A 19,894-nucleotide genomic window follows, 5' to 3' on the forward strand; every position below is an offset into this window, starting at 1 on the left:
ACGCTGCATTCCGTGCATCATAAGCAATGCAACAAAGATAACACTCTGGATGATCTTGTGTAATTACTGTCTGCAGCCCATTCGAAGTGGAGGTGGGGCCAGAAGCGGGTTTCCAGAAGGTGAGGGCCTGGGGTCCTGGTCTCAAGACAGGGATGGTGGGAAAATCTGCCGACTTTGTGGTAGAGGCCATAGGCACCGATGTCGGAACTCTGGGTAAGTATAACAGCGACGACATTTTCTGTGAAATCCTTTCAGGGATGCTGTACATTCCAGACCCACCTGTAAAACTCTTCCATTTTTCCCGCCGGTGCCAAGCTTGAATTTGCCATCCGAATGTCTTCTTTCTGGCTTTGCAAAGGCTTCTCCATCGAAGGCCCCTCCCAGGCTAAGATTGAGTGCGACGACAAGGGTGACGGTTCCTGCGACGTCCGCTATTGGCCCACTGAAGCCGGCGACTACGCCGTCCACGTAATTTGTGACGACGAGGACATCAAGGACAGTCCCTTCATGGCCCACATCCTCCCCGCCGCCAGTGACAGCTTCCCGGAGAAGGTGACCACTCCCGCATTACCCAGACGCGACGCCGCAACTGGTGTTAACGAATCCATGGAAATGTTCAGGTGAAAGCCTTCGGACCGGGCCTACAGCCGACTGGCCTTACTGTCAACAAACCAACGGAATTCACCGTTGATGCCCGCATGGCCGGGAAGGGTCCCCTCACCATCTATGCGCAGGTATGGAGAGCACCGTTTCCGTTCAACATTCACTGGAACATGCGACAGTGGAACCTCGAGCTAGAAGAGTCTTTGGAACTGTCAAAAAACGGGTTGTGACAGAGACGGACAGTATTTCCTCAAGTACAAAGTACAGCTTCCGTATCGTGGGACTCCCGAGATTGCGCTTTTATGCTGTTTGCGAGCACGACCTCCGGTTTGACGTGCTTTTTGCACCCACTCAGGATGCGGAAGGCTGCACCATCAACATAAAAATCACAGACAAGGGCGACGGCACGTACCTGTGCGTGTACACCCCCACCAAGCCCATTAAACATACCGTCATCATCGCCTGGAACGGCGTCAACGTGCCCAAGAGCCCCTTCAGGGTAAGAAGGACGCAGCTACACTCGGATGCATTCAACGAACAACTCGGTGTGATTTATCTTTTCACAATGTTTGTTAAACATTGGCGCTCGGGTTCTTCGGGCGAGAAGGAAGCGATTGACGTCTGTTGATCCAAACTGAAACCGTGACAAACATTTGTTGTGTTGGTGGTTGCCCCGCGTGTACATGGACCCCAAAACGTAGAGAAATTCACAGACTAGACCGTTTGTATTCGTCGGTTGGTTGGGTTGTTTGAGTAATTTAGCGAATCACCATGGTATCATTTCCCCCCCACCACTCTTCCAAGTCGCTTTTAATTGCCGGAGTCCGTCCCAGCGAATTTGGGGCGAAACGCCGACTGCACCCTGAACCGGTCGTCAGTCAATAAGATTAAACGAGTTGAGTTCAAGATATCGCGAACGAAACCGACCGAATTCACAATCGACGCCCACACGGCTGAGAAACCCGATTTCTGAAAGCGGATGTCGACGTATTGAATTGAGGTGGTTTAAGGGTACCTTGAGCAAAACCAGCTGAAATGAAATGTCAATTATGGATGGTCCGAATGTTGCATTTGATATCTGGAATCCGATTTTGGACTCGTTCATTCGACAGCTGTTGTCGGTTCAAAAGTCTTTTGCCACCCGGACGCTTTTAACAGACGACTTCAGCCGCTCAAGTGCACTGTGAATTCATTAGGTGCTGGTCGGGGAGGGTTGTCATCCGGACAAGGTCAAGGTCCACGGGCCCGGAGTGGAGAAGACTGGCCTGAAGGCTAACGAGCCGACATACTTCACTGTGGACTGCAGCGAGGCTGGTCAAGGTGAGCGCGCGGGCGAAAACGACGGTGATGAAAACACTCGACAGTCCGGGGGGAACCCGAGCAAAGGCCCGGCAAAGGGTGCCGGCAAGGCTTTTGCCCTCGCGATCCAGCGTCACAAAGTTCTCAAAAGAAGGGCTGCTGCACCGCTAGCCTCTCATTTGGAGCTATTTTTTGCCGCTGTGCACCGCTAGGCGACATCAGCATCGGAATCAAGTGCGCCCCGGGGGTGGTCGGCCCTGCCGAGGCGGACATAGACTTCGACATCATCAAGAATGACAATGACACCTTTACTGTCAAGTACACTCCCCCGGGGGCAGGTCGCTACACCATCATGGTGCTTTTTGCTGACCAGGTAAGAATGGGGCAAAGTATATCACGTCACCTTTGGAGAAGGAGGCCTCGTTTTCATTATGAATGAATTCTCTCATCGTTTACCGTGTCAGGAAATTCCCATCAGTCCCTTCAAAGTCAAAGTCGACCCCTCTCACGATGCCGGCAAGGTGAGAGCAGAGGGCCCCGGACTCAACAAGACAGGTTCGTACAGTGCAGGGGAAGAAGCCAAGTACTGGACTTAAGTATCCATATACGTATACACACGTACGTGTACCGTTTCAGGGTGTGGACCGTAGCCAGTGTTGAAAATGGACGGATGGATGGATGGGTGGATGGACGGATGGATGGATTATTCACTCATCTCGAATTTCTCGTTTCTCAGTTCGCAGCATTCGAAAAGCCAAACGTGTCATTTTGATAGCAAAAAAAGTTGAGCGAGCGCTTAAACAATGGCTACTGTCACGCAAAGTTCGAGTTGTTTCTTTTCTCTTTAGTTAACGGGAGAAAAGTTATCAGTTTTAGTCTCCCAAATGCTCATCAAACTCTTTTTTTCAGCAGAATTATTGTGTGTACCCAACTGACAGTAAAAACGTGAATTTTCCTCACACTGCACTTTCTTCCTACACAAGTATTTGTACTTTGAATTAAGTAATTTCATTCAGTACAGAGGTAGTCGCTGATGATGTAGTGGTACACGCTGCCTGCCTTTGGTTTCGATTCCCGCTCGGTGACGGTGCGACTGGCTGGCGACAAGTTCAGGGTGTAGTCTTGTCTTTTCGCCTGAAGCTAGCTGATAGGCTCCAGATTTCCCGCCACCCTTGTGAGGATAAGCGGCTTGGCTAATGACATGTTTTGGACATTGCCCGCACACACATCCTGAAAGTCCATCAGAGCAGCATTGGTTGAACTCCCCAACACGCGCATTTGATCGCAGGAGTGGAGGCGGCCACGCCCACCCACTTCACCATCTACACAAAGGGAGCCGGCAAAGCCAAGCCAGAAGTCCGCTTCGCCGCCTCGGGCCCAGGAGAGGCGGTCCGTGACTTTGAGATCATCGACAACCACGACTACTCCTACACGGTCAAATACACCGCTCTCCAACAGGTGCGTCAAGTTCCAAGTCCATTTGCGTTCCAGCTGGATCTATTGGCCGCGATGCTTTAGTCGCTGGTTTTTCCAGGGTAACATGGCCATCATGGTGAGCCATGGAGGAGATCCCATCCCCAAGAGTCCCTTCCACATCACGGTGGCACCACAGCTGGACATTGGAAAGGTCAAAGTGGAGGGATTAGACACCAGTAAGTCCAAGATCCTTGAACGTTTCCTGGTTCAACGATTCATTCATTCACTTCGCTTCACGTTCCGCATCTCCTCCCTGGGGTTCAATTAAAAGGGCACAAACTCAATCCAATTTGATTGGTACGGCCCCAAATGTTGTCTTCAAAATTGCAAATCTGAAATAAATCCAGACAGTGTGAAAGAGTGAGAGAATCACGCTCAACTCTTAAATCAGAAAAGCCCGAGCCCGGGCGAGATGTCGGCAAGCTTCTGGCGCTGGAACGTTGCGCCTCACCTCAGTCAAATCGATTATTGTTAAGCACTGCGCAGGTCAAACGTTTGACAAGAGTCGGTGGGGAAAGATACGCGGGCCAAAGGCGGACGACACTCAAGACCGAAGCAACTTTACTGATGACTGACTATTTAATTTGCTCACAAGTAGTTTAACTTCCTCTTGAAACTGCAAAGTGTGATTAAAAAAAAAAAAAAAAAGTTCATTTAAATGGAAGCTCCACGTAAAAAGTTCACGTTTTGTGTCGCAGAAGTGGAAGTGGGAAGGGATCAAGAATTCACGGTGAACACGAAAGGCGCCGGCGGGCAGGGCAACGTCGGCGTGAAGATGACCTCGCCCACCGGTCGACCAATCCCGTGCAAGCTGGAGTCGGACAAAGCCAAAGGCGCTCACAGCGTGAAGTACATCCCCCCGGAAGAGGGCCAGTACAAGGTGGATGTCAGCTACGACGGCAACCCTGTCCCGGGAAGCCCCTTTGGGGTGGAAGCGGTGATGCCCGCCGATCCCTCAAAGGTGAACGTTTTCACAAAAGTGCTCTTGAGCAATTACAGTGAACCCCGTTTCGCGCTTCGAGAAGTATACAAACCAAGCACACCACAATGCGCAGAGTGACGTGATACATTTCCTCTGCTCTGTGGGAACAACGACTTCCGAGAACTTACAGCACTTTCGGGACTTCTCTGGTTCTTAGGGTACTCGATGACACTGTACCTCTTTTAGGAGAGCTCAGTGTTGCCTGGCATGTTGGGGCACAACTCTAAATCTGCAGTGGCGGAACACAAATGATGAAAATTCCATATCAAATATTGTCAACTTATGATTGATCTGATTTACTGCGTCAGGTCCGAGCATTTGGTCCTGGTCTTCACGGCGGTGTCGTGGGGAAACCGGCTCCATTCACTATCGACACGAAGGGAGCCGGGGCCGGCGGACTGGGCCTCACGGTAGAAGGTCCCTGCGAGGCCAAAATCGAGTGCCAGGACAACGGCGACGGAACTTGCTCGGTAGCCTACCTGCCCACCGAGGCCGGAGAGTATGCCATCAACATCCTGTTCGCCGAGCAGCACATCCCGGGCTCTCCTTTCAACGCGGCAGTGCGCCCCGCCTTCGACCCAAGCAAGGTCACGGCCAGCGGCCCCGGTCTGGAGAGGGCCAAGGCCGGGGAGGCGGCCACCTTCACCGTGGACTGCACGCGGGCCGGCGACGCGGAGCTCACCATCGAGATCGTATCGGACACCGGAGCTAAGGCCGAGGTGCACATCCAGAAAACGGCGGAGGGAACGTTCTCCGTCACGTACATCCCACCGTTCCACGGCGCGCACACCATTACCATCAAGTACGGAGGTCACCTGATCCCCCAGTTCCCCAAGGTTCTGCAGGTAGAACCTTCCGTCGACACCAGTGGGGTGCACGTCTACGGGCCAGGAGTGGAGCCAAGAGGTAAAACCACACTAGGAACAGCTGATTCCTTTAAGGGCAATGGTCCCTTGACCTGCCAGGGCCCAAGTTTTAGACGTTTAAGGTTTATTGAAGACTCTTGACTTGTCCATATGTTTGGACAGGGGTTGTCTACTCTGCACGTGCCCTGTGACTGACTGGCCATGTGTCCAGGGTGCACCCCGCCTATCGCTCGAACTCAGCCGGGATTGGCTCCAGCTCACCGGCGACCCTAACGAGGCGCAAAAGAAAACGGATGGATGAAATAACCCAACATTGGGGATGAGTTTTTCGGCAGGGAATCATTCATCAGGCTAAATGTCAAACATTCAACTGTTGCGCCTCCGCTTCGTTCCTTCTGCCAAAACAAAATATGTCATCCATAACAAAAGAGCGGCATTGCATATTAACGGATGAGGATATTGACTCGCTGCCCCGGGATGTCGTTTTCCAAGTGTTGAGGATGGGCCCGGGAAGATTAATACCGGCGGGGCTTTGCCTTGACAGAGGGTTTCAACAGCCAGCGACAAATCAGTTTAAGGGCCGCTTTGTTCTCAGGCGTCCTGCGAGAAGTCACGACCCACTTCATCGTGGACGCCCGGGCTCTCGACAAGCTCGGAGGAAACCGCGTGAAGGCTCGCGTCGTCGGTCCCTCGGGCACCACCACGGACGGCTACACCACCGACAAGGGCGACGGCACCTACCGAGTGGAGTACACGCCCTTTGAGGATGGTGAGAGCGCAGCGGCGCAAATGATGATCATTTATCACAAAGTGCACAGATTTCAACTAAAACGTGTCAAACAAACGCTACGTCAAAGTTTTTGTTCATTATTTTACTCGCCAAGTACGTAAAATGATGCCTCAAGGTTGTGAAAAAATGAAGCTTTATTTCCAGCGCTCAGGTGCGCTTCTGTCGAACGCGTTTAAAACACGCCCCACTCAACTGTCAATCAAATACAGCCTGCAACGACCTGGAAAAACAGCCGCTACTCCGTCTAACGTCTTACGCCGACAGAAATACATGAGCCGTGAAAACATATTTGCATGCTGCCTCCAGTGGTTATCGCAGAACTTTTCCATGGCGCTCTAAAGTGGCCACGCCTGCCTGCAACGCCAGTCCACATGCTGGCAGTGGAAATCAAACTTTTTCCATTTAGCTCATCCCCCATCCTCGCTCTTCTATCTTGTCTCGCCAGCCGCGCACACTCACTGCCGACCACGAGGCGCGATTTGAAGGAAGGATGTGTTTTCGGGTGTGGGGATAGCTAGTTAGCTACCTGATGCAAACAGAGCAATTCAAGTGGGGTTGGGGTGACTCGTGCCGGACGCCCGAGTGGATCGCTGCGCACCATTTTAGCCACACTCTCGACGCTCCAAAATATCTGAAGAAAATTGAAATGGTGAAAAACGGCTAACCGATTTAGTCCAACATAGTCGTCAGTCTTTGCACACGTTCATGTCCTCAGCCACAAACAAACTCAAAAGACTTATCAGCCAGGAGTCAATACCGTGAGAAGAAGAATAAGCAGATATGAAACTAGAATTTTAGACCTTTTCCATCAGCAACAGTGAGCTAAAAATCACAACCCGAGTTTGAAGTTTATGTGTCGGTACACATTCATGACAGTAAGGCAACAATTTATCTTTTTACAACACATGCAATGGGACTTCTTGCCCTTTCAGCGATATGTTCCGGGCATGAACCTGAACGACTGCCCCATGACATGATGTAATTGCCGCTGCATTTGATCCTTATTATTTTGATGATGCATAAAATGAGCTTATCGTGAAGGGACAGTGCACATCAATGAAGTTGCTCAGAATATCCTGAAAAGAATATGCCAGAATTTCCTTAATGCTAGTTTTCATACGTAGTTCTCACAACGTCCGAAGAGATGGGGGTCCGGATTTGCCCGATGGGCCTTGACTTTGACACCGCCCTGGTGAAAAACCTCTGCAAGAACGCAAAATATCACAAAGCGTAAACTCAAATGACTCGCAGGTGTTGGGTACAGTGCGCCAAAGTCAGAGTGGGAGATTTGGGGAGGGTATAAATATCCAATGATGCAGCGCTGCGAGGATGTGCGGGCCAGGGAGCAGGGAGCCAGACTGGCTCGGATTTATAAATAGTCTGATCTGGAACAGAAGCTCTCAACCAGGCAGGTATGTGTGCCGAAGACTGCGAGCGCACCTGCCGTACAGCGGATATTAATAAAGTACACATCGCCAGACCTGACACACTATCACGAAAACGAAAATGGATCAGCCTAAAATATGTTCCAACAGAAATGTGACTGTAGAGCAGATTCAACATGTTCACAGCATTTCTACACAACGGATGACAGATTCCTATTTCTGGCTCGTATTTAACTCCTTCGCTGACAGCCACTGGCTCCGTATCGCCTGCAGAGCTTTTTGAACGAATCGTTCAAGGCCCAAACGATATTGCGATCCGTTGACAATGTAGGCCCCGAACCCGGCAGAAGAGTAGACTATCTTCTTTCGCCGGAAAAAAGGACAGCGTTCCGATATACGACCCGGGCGAGGGCTTACGGTCCGGGTCTGTGCGTCAGCCGTCAGGTTTCCGAGCCTAAATTTCACCGACAAAGTGTGAGAAAACCACATCCGTGCACAACTGTTGAACGGCGCACTCGACGGATATAAACGTCACTGGCAATAAGCTAGCAGATTGCAGATGAAGAATACAAATGTCCACGGCAGTGAATGAGCTAAAAGACATCGAACGTACGCCGTTAGCAGAAAAATGTGTTCTCTTTATTGAAAAAAGTGTTTTTACATGCAGGCATGCATCGGATTGAGGTACTCTATGATGACATCCACGTACCCAAGAGTCCCTTCAGAGTATCAGTGGTGGAGGGATGCGATCCAACCCGGGTGAGGGCGTTCGGACCGGGTCTGGAAGGAGGAATTACCAACAAGGCCAACTGCTTCACTGTGGAGACCCGGTAAGGACAAGATCGGGTATTACTCAACAGCGTCGATATTGTTGATGCATGATTCAAGTCTCTCTCGTCCTTGTCTACAGGGGTGCCGGCACGGGAGGTTTGGGCCTAACCATCGAGGGCGCGTCCGAGGCCAAAATATCCTGCAAAGACAACAAAGACGGAAGCTGCAGCGTGGAGTACGTCCCCTTCACGCCGGGAGACTACGACGTCAACATCAACTACGGCGGGCACCCCATCCCCGGCAGTCCCTTCAAGGTGCCCGTCAAGGACCCCGTGGACCCCGGCAAGGTCAAGTGCTCCGGTCCCGGCCTGGGTTCCGGAGTGAGAGCGCACATCCCTCAAACCTTCACGGTGGACTGTACTCAGGCTGGACAGGCGCCACTGGATGTCAAACTCTTTGGGCCAACAGGTAACGATGCAACGCTTGCTGCGGTTCTTGTTTTTTTTTTTTTGTTTTTTTTTTTTTCGCTGAGCGCTCAGCTTGATGTTTTATTTAAAAGGTACCACGGAGCCAGTGGGGGTTAAAAACAACGGCGACGGAACCCACACGGTTCACTACACCCCGGCTCAGGATGGACCGTACACTGTGGCGGTCAAATACGCGGAGCAGGAGGTTCCACATAGGTACGTATCAATAGAGACCAAACTATTTCTATTGCCAACCTGTGTCACGGTGAAATCGTAGAACTCGTGCTCCGCTGGTTGCACTTGACAGGGCAATCACTCAATAGCGTTTGTAGACGAGCCCAGTCGAGCGAAGAGCAACCAATTACGCGGCTGCCTTAAGTCATACGTTTTAGAAAGGACACACACACATCCATCCGTCTATCACATTCTTAACAACGAGGTACTGGATCTGACTTGGCCTGGACTCGGGATGTGATTGTGCCTTCTCTACTAACGACCCATAAAAAAGGATTTCTTAATCATCTGCAAGATAAGAGAACACCTCAAACAGCTCTAGATTGATGAATCTTTCCAATTTATTCCTCCCATCAAAAGTCCATTCAAGGTGATGTCTCAGCCCGGGCACGACGCGAGTAAAGTGCGAGCCAGCGGCCCGGGTCTCGACAGCAAAGGTGTGTCGGCCAGCCTTCCCGTGGAGTTCACCATCGATGCTCGAGATGCCGGCGAGGGGCTGCTCACTGTGCAAATTCTGGTCAGTCAACCTACCGCCTAGCTCGACCACCTCGCGGCGTTTTTCCCTTCAACTCCAAGACAAAACCGGAAACCCTCTGCTGACAGGACCCAGAGGGCAAGCCAAAGAACGCAAGCATCCAGGACAACAGGGACGGAACCTACACGGTGTCCTACGTACCCGACTCCATTGGCCCGTACACCATCACCATCAAATACGGAGGGGACGAGATTCCATACTCGCCCTACCGGATTCAGTCGAATCCCACTGGAGATGCCAGCAAGTGTCGCGTTACAGGTAAATCCATCAGTTCCTCCTTACCCAAGAAGGAAGTGAGGTGCTAATGAGCAAAGTGTATTCCATCGGCATCCTAAAATTGTTTAGGGTCCTGCACAGTACACAGCATCAGGTGAGGGATGTGTTCGAGAAAATCCAGTCGACAAACAGAAACAAAAAAAAAACCAAACAAAAAACTGTAGTCGTATCCTCCCACATGCTATTCACACATTTATATAAAACCTGGTACAACACCCTTTTTAAAGTATTCCTCACTGGCACTGGCTCAATTAATTCTCCAAATATGAGGCAAAAGTGTCGCTCCCAGATGATGCCAAACGTCAAAAAAAAAAAAAAAAGAGGATTAAACATCTCATATTTGAACATCAAACCGAACAATTTCAGCTAGCTTAATGCTAAGATAAAATGTGAATTGCTGTAGACGAGCTAACGGAAATGAGCATAGTTGGGGTCACCCAAAAAAAAAAAAAAAAAAAATAAACAGACGTACAGAAAAAAAGTTTGAAATTTGAAAGATGAACCATGCTATAACAAGCGTCCACTGTAACATCAATCTAGATGGTTTTGCTCTATTAATTTACAACATAACTTTTTTACTTTGCAGTGTCCATCGGAGGACACGGTGTACGTAAGTACGCTTTATTTTTCCTCGGTGGCGTCGCCACAAAATCTCAAGTGAATGCGCTCACAGGTCTTTTTCTTTTTGTTTTTCAACAGCGGGCCTTCAGAAGCTGCAGACCTCGGAGGACACGGTAATCACGGTGGACGCCAAGGCCGCCGGCAAGGGCAAGGTGACTTGCAAGGTGCTGACCCCGCAAGGGATGGAGCTGGACATGGACGTGGTGGAGAATCACGACGGGACCTTCGATATTTACTACACGGCCCCCGAACCCGGCAAATACGTGATCACCATTCGCTTCGGCGGCCAGAACATCCCCAAGAGCCCCTTCCATGTGGTGGTGCGTCCGCAAACGCTGCGGGGGAGACACAACCGCAAGAAATCCTTTTCTGTACTGTCAAAAAGAATCCAAATAACCGGGATTTTGACATGCTAAATCTCAGTCTCACACAGAAACATTACAAAGGGGGGTGTACAGACTTTTCATATCGACTGCAGATAGAGACAGGAGCGCGGTACTCGTGGATGAATGGACGCGCATACGGAAAGAACCGAGACCCTCTGCAAAAATCCCACTAAGCTCTCTTGTGTCGGCCAGGCCTCGAACGAGCCGGTCGCTCCTCGCGACACGGTGGATCCTCTCTTCAGACCGATCAACTTCCTCGTGCCGTTCACGCCCCAGCAAGGAGAAATATCAGGTGCCGCAGGCAAACTTACGAAAGACCTCGGGCCTACACCGCCACGCGCCGACCGACTAACTCCGCTCACCCGATTCCTAGGCGAGGTCCGGATGCCCTCGGGCAAGACGGCCAGGCCGCACGTCACGGACAACAAAGATGGCGCCATCACCATCAAGTACCAACCCACCGAGAGGGGCCTGCACGAGATGGACATCAAATATGACGGCAACCACATTCCAGGTCCGGTAAAATGCCGAAAAAAATAAACCCAGGAAAAAAAAAAAAAACAAAGCTTTGTATTGGAATAGCAAAATATCACTCAGACTCAATTTAGTACAAATTCATACATTCAACTGAGGATTGCAATGTAATTGTTGCAATTATGTCACTTCATTCACATAAAATAGAATTCGATAAAACATCAGTTACTGCAGTCACCCTGTTCAGGTATCAATTCATGTCAAAAACAATTTCATGCCTTAGGTAACAGGCCAACGGGTTCTGTTCGTAACGAATAATTCATAAGGCATTGCTCATTTCTGGGTCGATGACAAAAGAGTCTCAATGCTCGCTGCAGGAAGTCCTCTCCAGTTCTTTGTGGACGCGGTGAACAGCGGAGTGGTGTCGGCCTACGGTCCGGGCCTGAGTTACGGCATGGTCAACAAAGCCGCCACCTTTACGGTGGTCACCAAGAACGCGGGAGAAGGTAGGAGCCGACGACCCTTCAAGCCAGCGGCGGCTTGGCGTAAACAGAAAATGACGAGACGGTTTGCATCTGTCAGGTGGTCTCTCCCTGGCAGTGGAGGGCCCGTCCAAGGCGGAAATCACCTGCAAGGACAACAAAGACGGCACCTGCACGGTGTCCTACCTTCCCACGGCGCCGGGAGACTACAACATCATTGTCAAGTTTGACAACAAGCACATTCCCGGCAGCCCCTTCGTTGCCAAGATCACCGGTGGGGCAATCGCTTCGGTTGACCTCCACACCTCGACCGCCGCTCAAAACCATCGATCTGAAAACAAAACACCTTTGTCCCTCCTGCAGGCGACGACACCATTACCAGGACGTCACAGCTGAACGTGGGCACGGCCGCCGACGTGTCGCTCAAGATCGCGGAAACGGACCTGAGCTCGCTCAGCGCCAGCATCCGAGCGCCCTCGGGCAACGAGGAACCCTGCCTGCTCAAGAGGTTGCCCAACAGACACCTCGGTGAGAAAACATGAGCACCTCCCCCCACCCACAGTTGCTCCTTTATTTGTCCGGCAACCCCGCAAGCTTCGGCGAGCTTCCTGGTTGCCTGTTGGACCTCATTATGTCATGTCCCGATTCTGGAGTCTGCGGTTCAGCCTGATTCGTGATGGGCTACCAGAAATTAGCATTAATGCTACAATAGTTTTACTCAACACAAACGGAGGTGCAAAACATACAAACCGTACATACAAGCCATACTCAGAGGCATCCATTCTTTCTGCTCTGTGACAATAACTGAGCTTCTTCTTTTGGCTTTTAATTGCGCTCCGGACAATTTGTGGCACAGCCTCGTAATACTGTACATAAAAGTTGTGGAAAAGCCGACAGTAACGCAATACAGAAGGAGTTCATTATCATTTATGATCAGCTGTCCTGATCCGGTAAGGGAAATAAAATCAAATCACTCTTTACACACCCGACACCACGAGATAATCTTTTATGAACATCCAATAATCAGGGCTTTCCTGGCTTTGCTCCGAAGGGGGCCCGGGGGGGATGCTGGCTTCTGGAGCCGGACTTACTCCCGTTTTTTTTCTCTCAGGTATCTCGTTCACTCCGAAAGAGGTGGGCGAGCACGAAGTGAGCGTGAGGAAGAACGGCGTCCACGTGGCCAACAGCCCGTTCAAGATCATGGTGGGCCAGTCGGAGATCGGCGAGGCCAGCCGGGTCAAAGCCTTCGGCAAAGGCCTGGTGGAGGCGCACACCTTCGAGATGGCAGAATTTTTCGTGGACACCAGGAATGCCGGTACAATCCCCGGAAAAACCACGCCTGCCGCTGTAACGGCAAAGCAAGCAAACGTGGAAAATGCGCCCGTGTCGTCCTTTTAGGCTACGGCGGGCTGGCGCTGTCAATCGAGGGTCCCAGCAAAGTGGACATCAACTGTGAGGATATGGAGGACGGCACCTGCAGAGTGACCTACTGTCCCACAGAACCTGGAAACTACACCGTTAACATCAAGTTTGCCGAAAAGCACATCCCAGGTTAGGATTTGGGGCAAAAAAGTACTCCCGCTCTGTGCTTAAGTCGAAGTACACGTACACACTTGCTAATGCTGTGGACGTAAATTGGTGAAATTTTTCCGTCATTTTTTCCCCGTCTCTCCACAGGAAGTCCGTTCACAGTGAAGGTGACCGGTGAAGGAAGGATGAAGGAGAGCATAACCAGAAAGAGGCAGGCGTCCTCCATCGCTTCGGTGGGAAGCACCTGCGGACTCAACCTGAAGATTCCAGGTCAGCTGGCATGTTGCAGTTCTGCAAAAATGCACAAAGTGCAGATCACGTCTCCGGCGTTCGGTTAGGAAAAGTTGAGCTGAGGTCATGCTCCAAAGAGGATGTGACACAAAAACCACAAAAACTGGCACATCTGCTGTATTGGCAAACAATTTCTCCAGAGCAAAGAGTCTAAATAAGGGCCGACCCAACCTTCTCCTTGCTCACAGGAAACTGGTTCCAGATGGTGTCCGCCCAGGAGAGGCTGACCCGGACGTTCACTCGCAGCAGCCACACTTACACGCGCACCGAGCGCACAGAGATCAGCAAGACCCGCGGCGGCGAAACCAAGCGGGAGGTCCGGGTGGAGGAGAGCACCCAGGTGGGCGGGGGTGGAAGCCCCTTCAGGGACGTCTTTGGAGACTTCCTGGGCCGGGAGAGCCTCAGCAGCTTCGCCGGCATCACGGCCAGACCGGAAGGTGAGCTCACTCCGCGACCCACAAATTCACCCATTCGGGATCCCCTCTGGAACTTACCTTTTCAGTGAAAAACCATAAAGAAAAGAGAATCGCTGTTAGCAAATGCCTGGACTCGCTATCCAAGAACGTATCCAGAGTGAAGGCTTGCATGTGTCAAGCAGAGCAGAAGAACCTCCTCCATGCTTTTATCCCAAGAAGACTTGACTATTGGAATGGTTTTCTGACCGGACTCCCTAAAAAGAGCATTAAACAGCTGCAGTGAATTCAGAATGCTGCAACTCGAGTTATGAGCAGAACAACGAGGTCAGAGCGTACAACTCCAATTGTATGTAGTCTTTGTACTGGCTTCCAATCAGCTTTAGGATAGATTTCGGTTGAGGAAAAACTAGGAAATGAGTTCAGTCCCAGGTCTGAAAGGCTGCAACATCAAGCGGAGTTTGCTCCTCGGTGTACAACATTGCAAAGGATAAACATCACGATCACCGTAGCTTTTAGACTCGTTTGCCTCTAACTTGTTGTGATTCTCCGCTCGGCCAGCCGAGGGGGGCTCTCAGGCCATGACGGCCCAGGTGACCAGCCCCGGCGGGAAGACGGTGGACGCCGACATCGTGGACGGGGGAAACAGCACCTACAGCGTGCGATTCATCCCCCAGGAGATGGGACCGCACACCGTCAACGTCAAGTACCGAGGCCAGCACGTCCCCGGGAGCCCCTTCCAGTTCACGGTGGGGCCCATGGGCGAAGGAGGGGCGCACAAGGTCCGTGCGGGAGGTCCTGGCCTGGAGAGAGGCGTGGCCGCGGCACCTTGTAAGTCTCATTTGAAGCTCCCGCCAAACCGTCGCTTTGTTTTTGTTTTGACGGCAATGATAATGAGCATCATTTATTCGCTAGTCCCAAAGAATCGCAATACGCCATTCTCAGTCTTTCACTGAGTAGTTTTGTTTTTTTCTTCTCCTCGCCAGCCGAATTCAGCATCTGGACCCGAGAGGCCGGCGCCGGCGGACTGTCCATCGCCGTGGAGGGGCCGAGCAAGGCGGAAATCTCCTTCGAGGACAGGAAGGACGGCTCCTGCGGCGTCTCTTACATCGTGAAAGAACCTGGTAAGAACGCGGCGCGGTGCCATCCAAGCGGTTTGATCGGTCCTCTTCTCAGCAGTTCGCTTGGCGCGGCAAACTAAAACGCCGTCTCTTCCCTCAGGTGACTACGAGGTGTCAATTAAGTTCAACAACGAGCACATCCCCGACAGCCCCTTCATCGTTCCCATCGCGACGCTGTCAGACGAAGCCCGCAGGCTCACGTTCACAAGCCTGCAGGTGAGAACTTCCACGCGTCCGCGGGGTGAATGCTAATCTCTCGCCAAAAACGATCAAAACGCGTCTCTGCCCTTGAAGAGTTTACGGCGCGGAGACACGGGCGGAATACGATCGCGATAAAGGTCGCGATTAACTGTGCCCCCCCCCCGATAAGGACACGCTGCGCTATGCGTGGACCGTCGGCTCGCCAGCGGCGACAAGGACAACAATAACAACCTAATCCGGAACGCGCTTTTAAGTGAGCCCACAAGACTCGGCGCAAAACTTTTCGGATGATAGTGCACGAACCGGAATCAGATTCTGCGGGGACGGGAACGTTACCCCACGTCCGAGGGTATCAGTCTTACAATTACAGCGCTGAAGTTAGCAACTTCCCGAAATGTCCCAAAATCTCACGACGGCTTCCTAAGAGATTGAAAAAAAAAAAACGGCCTTGATGTGGTATTGCCAGTACAAAATCTTTGAAAATCGGGCAAAACAATCAAAGTATTATTTCTCAACGTATCTCCTCGAACCTTTTGTTTGGACCGCTACTCGGGGAAGCCCTTCTCCGATTGGTTGACAAATTCCGGTTAGAAACATCCACCGATAAACTTGCACGAGCCGAAACTTTGTCTGGACCGCGGGGAGCTCATGCTAAACCATAAACGAGATACTACGTACAGCAGTACAAGCTACGCTTCTATTCTATTATGAATATTGTTTTCTACGTTTATGCTTATAATGTCGCTTTGTTATGTTTAACTAATTAACATCCCAAAAGGAAAGCATTCAATTGAGCTATTTTACGTTAGTTATTAACAAGTGTTGGTATTGACGATAGTGACCCCGGTATCGACCTGGGACCGGATCCAAACCAAATCGTAGACCACTCGCAAAAAGTTGTCGCTGTAGTTGTTGCAATGAAAGGTCAAATTGACTTGACCTGACCTCGATAAATACTTGCGTTTGCCGAACGTGGGATTTTAAGTTAACCCCAAAACCCATTTTTAAAAACAGTTCCCACGTGTCTTAAAGATGCAGCAAGGACCACGAATTATAGCACAGTGAAGACGATTTTGTCAGTACAACAGCCCCTGCGTGATACTGATGGAAAACCGCCGACGTCCACAGAAACGTGTAGAAAGTGTCAGTGAGGTGACGCTTCACACTCGCACCTTTTAATAGCGTTCACAATTTGACAGAGAGCGATATTCAAGCTCACTTTCTCTTTTCTTCATGGGGGGGGTGGGGGGGGGGTCAGGAGTTGTTGTTGTTGTTGTCGTCGTCGTCGTCGTCGTCGGTGTCGGTGGGGCTGCCGGGGGACGCCACCGGAGAGCATTTTCTGCCACTGGAGGCCTCATGAAGTGCAATACCAGAGCAGGATTTCAAATGTCAGGCGAGCTCTCTGCGTCCGCCTGCAGGCCACAAACGCGAAACGCCTCGCGACGAACTCTGACCTTTCCCGGCCCCTCCTATTCTGGTCCGGCTGTGATGACATTGTGACCTTTGATCTTTTCTTTTAGGAGAAGGATTTGAAGGTAAACCAAGAAGCCTCGTTTCTGGTGCAGCGCAACGGGACTCGCGGTGTGGTGGACGCCAAAGTCCACACCCCCTCCGGCTGCTCCGAGGAGTGTTACGTCACCGAGCTGGATGGCGGTAGGCCCCGACTTTCAAGCGCTTGTAACAGTGCAGGTCTTTATTTTGCCAATCTGACATCAAAATGCGCAAATACACCAAAATGTTCAGTCAAACGATATCATTTTGTCCGATGAAAGGCCCCGATCTTTATGCTAACATTTAACGCGCTGCGGCTCAGAGTGGCTAACTGAAGTTAGCATCGATGTGACGCTAATCAGAATCTTAAAACAACGGCGACTTGAGCGCGCTCGTGGCGGCAGGCAGCGCAAACTGAGCGTACAACTGCTATACAGTCATGTAATACTCGCAGGCAGTGAAGCCCCAAATATTCGCCATTTCGACAACACAGCTTTTGTTTAATTCCTGAACTTATCTGACGTTATTTGCTCTTTTTGTGCTCAGGCCATACCCGTGTCTAATACAAAATGCTTCTTTGTGGCTCAGCAACTGCATTGAAGTGCAGGGAGGAGCTTCATTTAGTTTGGCCGTAGCCTTTTTTAACAGAACAAAACGCTTTGTGGCATCTAGTACAAACCTTTTTGGGTGGGCTCGAGTTACTCGCAGTTGTTAGCTCGTGCGGCCTTCGACCATTGGACTACACTGAAGGCGACATAAAAATGTGCGGGGTACAGTAGCTGAGGCGCGATTTACAAACTGCACCAAGAGAAAGAATCTATCCATTTTCTACGGTGCTTATCCTGATCAAGGTCACGAGGAGCTGAAGACGGACTCCAACGAGGACTAGTTACCAGTTAGTCGCGGGGCACATATTGACACGGACAACCATTGTCCCCCACGTTGACTGAATCGGACTGAAGTTAAGCGAATGTACCACCACACCGTCACTAAGATGGCAGAAGTCCCGTTTTAAAGTCCATCTTGATATTTGCAGAACCTCCTGACACTGCCCACCTTGCTCCTTTCAGACAAGACCGCCATCCGCTTCATTCCCCGGGAGAACGGCGTGCACGCCATAGACGTCAAGTTCAACGGTTGCCACATCCCCGGAAGCCCCTTCAACGTGAGGGTGGGAGACCCGGGACTGATCGGAGACCCCGGCATGGTCACGGCGCACGGCCCCGGACTGCTGGGCGGAAACACGGGTGAGCGCGACCTCCGCCGCAAGGGCGTGGGGAAAATCGACCCGTCCGCCGAGAGGGATTTTCGTGAACCGTCGGCGTCCCTTGATTTCTTCACGTAGGCGTGCCCTCCGAGTTTGTGGTCAACACGTGCAAGGCCGGCCCGGGGACGCTGTCGGTGAACATCGACGGGCCGTCCAAAGTCAAGATGGACTGCTGCGAGTGTCCCGAGGGCTACAAAGTCAGCTACATCCCCATGGCGCCGGGCAACTACCTTATCACCATCAAATACGGCGGCCCGCAGCACATCGTGGGGAGCCCCTTCAAAGCTAAAGTCACAGGTGAGGCCCCCCAAAGCCTACCCCGACCCGTCCCGGGAGCAATTTCTAGTAGCCGAGAAAACTTTGAAGCTACTTGATGCGCCACCGGTGGGAGGGGGGGGGGGAATACTATCTTCAAGACCCAAGTCAGAATCATTTCCAAGATAAAAGTAGTACATTTGTATTTTGACTTTGGAATTTGGTCCATTAGACCAGCGATATAAACACTTGACAACTTTGGTTCGTGGAAACAACAACTTCAGTCTTGACCGGGAGATGGTTCAGTGTTTCAATTTCCCGACCTCACCGCCCGTCTTGCAGGCGCCCGACTGTCGGGCGGCCACAGCCTCCACGAGACGTCGTCCGTCCTGGTGGAGACGGTCACCAAATCCTCCAAAGTGGGCGGGGCCTTCAGCTCCTCCTCCGCCTCGTCCAAGCCGGCGTCGGACGCCAGCAAGGTGGTCTGCCGCGGGATGGGCCTGACCAAGGCCACCGTGGGTCAGAAAAACAATTTCACGGTGGACTGCGGAAAAGCGGGTGAGTGGATCTCGTAGTCGCACGGCGGCAAGCAAAATCCGCGATACGAAAGCACAAAGTATTTGGTCCGTCAATCTTTGCCGTCGACGTCCGCAGGCAGCAACATGCTGATGGTGGGCGTCCACGGACCTCACGCCCCCTGCGAGGAGGTCTACGTCAAGCACATGGGCAACAAGCTCTACAACGTCACCTACACGGTGAAGGACAAGGGCAGCTACACCGTCATCGTCAAGTGGGGCGACGACAACGTCCCCGGGAGCCCCTACAAAGTGGCCGCCCCCTAAACCCCCCCCCCCCAAAAAAAAAATAAAATAAATAAAATAAAATAAATCAAAGCGAGCGAGCTCACTTTGGACTGATCCGAATTCACTGCACGAAGACGACGAGACGGTTTCAGTGAGCGAGGGTGTGTTTATTTTTGGCAGACGCTGCATTTACAAGTAGGCAACAAAGTGTGGCTTCCTGTCGAGGGCGACGCTTGTTTGGCGAGTTTCCTTTTTTTTTTGCCTCCGCTCTGTTGCGCAAGTCGAATACGTCGCGAATGTTCATCGGGGAAAAGCCGAAGTCACCGACGGCAGGCGAGTGTGGCGCACTTTGCTTTTTCTACGACTGAAGAAGAAATGATTGCCTTTTTTTTTGTTGTTGTTGTTACATTAACCTATTTTTGCAAACCTGATGGATAAAGACCTGATTTGATTGCAAAGTGTGTTGACTCCGATTTCGGGGAGGTTCGGGTTGTATTCCCGACCGAAGACGTCTTGACTCTCTCTCAACTCACCGCACTCCTCTGTTATTGGATAACTCCCTGTCACGTGACTTCAGGCGCTGCAGTGCGTGGCGTTAGCTAGCCTTAAACAGTTTTTTGGCAAAACGCTTTGTCGCGTTCCCGGACGAGACCAGACAAACCCACAAAGACCGCAACTGTGGGAGTTGAGTTTATCGACGCTTAACGAACAATTTCAAAATCCAATGTGCGTACTGTACACGGGTAGAAGGGAAAAGAAACCATTTTGTCACCTCGTATCGCACTTTTTCAACTAAATGTGCACTTTCATTCCAACGTGTGGAATGTTCCGAATCTTGCCGCTGCCGTCGGAAGGCCCCCGCGGGCCAGCCTCGG

General features: G+C 51.4%; 1 protein-coding gene across 2 annotated transcripts in view; it reads left to right on the top strand.

The window, feature by feature from the left end:
• LOC133502230 (filamin-C-like) overlaps positions 1–19,457 on the top strand; it is a 32,161-nt gene extending 12,704 nt beyond the window's left edge. For both annotated transcript variants that reach the window (XM_061822786.1, XM_061822788.1), the window contains 36 exons: positions 77–213; positions 359–552; positions 621–734; positions 959–1,102; positions 1,800–1,923; positions 2,115–2,275; positions 2,367–2,457; positions 3,191–3,360; positions 3,437–3,554; positions 4,077–4,339; positions 4,669–5,266; positions 5,822–5,995; positions 8,069–8,231; positions 8,312–8,640; positions 8,732–8,855; positions 9,234–9,390; positions 9,477–9,666; positions 10,271–10,294; positions 10,384–10,625; positions 10,884–10,983; positions 11,065–11,205; positions 11,543–11,671; positions 11,748–11,921; positions 12,011–12,175; positions 12,759–12,962; positions 13,046–13,198; positions 13,325–13,447; positions 13,657–13,905; positions 14,443–14,712; positions 14,868–15,005; positions 15,103–15,218; positions 16,724–16,856; positions 17,765–17,941; positions 18,040–18,258; positions 18,559–18,774; positions 18,871–19,457. In XM_061822786.1, the coding sequence (XP_061678770.1) occupies positions 77–213; positions 359–552; positions 621–734; positions 959–1,102; positions 1,800–1,923; positions 2,115–2,275; positions 2,367–2,457; positions 3,191–3,360; positions 3,437–3,554; positions 4,077–4,339; positions 4,669–5,266; positions 5,822–5,995; positions 8,069–8,231; positions 8,312–8,640; positions 8,732–8,855; positions 9,234–9,390; positions 9,477–9,666; positions 10,271–10,294; positions 10,384–10,625; positions 10,884–10,983; positions 11,065–11,205; positions 11,543–11,671; positions 11,748–11,921; positions 12,011–12,175; positions 12,759–12,962; positions 13,046–13,198; positions 13,325–13,447; positions 13,657–13,905; positions 14,443–14,712; positions 14,868–15,005; positions 15,103–15,218; positions 16,724–16,856; positions 17,765–17,941; positions 18,040–18,258; positions 18,559–18,774; positions 18,871–19,058 (6,412 nt within the window). In that variant the 3' untranslated portion in view covers positions 19,059–19,457. The remainder of the gene's footprint in view (positions 1–76; positions 214–358; positions 553–620; positions 735–958; positions 1,103–1,799; positions 1,924–2,114; positions 2,276–2,366; positions 2,458–3,190; positions 3,361–3,436; positions 3,555–4,076; positions 4,340–4,668; positions 5,267–5,821; positions 5,996–8,068; positions 8,232–8,311; positions 8,641–8,731; positions 8,856–9,233; positions 9,391–9,476; positions 9,667–10,270; positions 10,295–10,383; positions 10,626–10,883; positions 10,984–11,064; positions 11,206–11,542; positions 11,672–11,747; positions 11,922–12,010; positions 12,176–12,758; positions 12,963–13,045; positions 13,199–13,324; positions 13,448–13,656; positions 13,906–14,442; positions 14,713–14,867; positions 15,006–15,102; positions 15,219–16,723; positions 16,857–17,764; positions 17,942–18,039; positions 18,259–18,558; positions 18,775–18,870) is intronic.
• Positions 19,458–19,894: the final 437 nt, after the last annotated feature.

This window comes from Syngnathoides biaculeatus, chromosome 6 (genome assembly GCF_019802595.1).
Source record: "Syngnathoides biaculeatus isolate LvHL_M chromosome 6, ASM1980259v1, whole genome shotgun sequence".
NCBI lineage: Eukaryota > Metazoa > Chordata > Actinopteri > Syngnathiformes > Syngnathidae > Syngnathoides > Syngnathoides biaculeatus.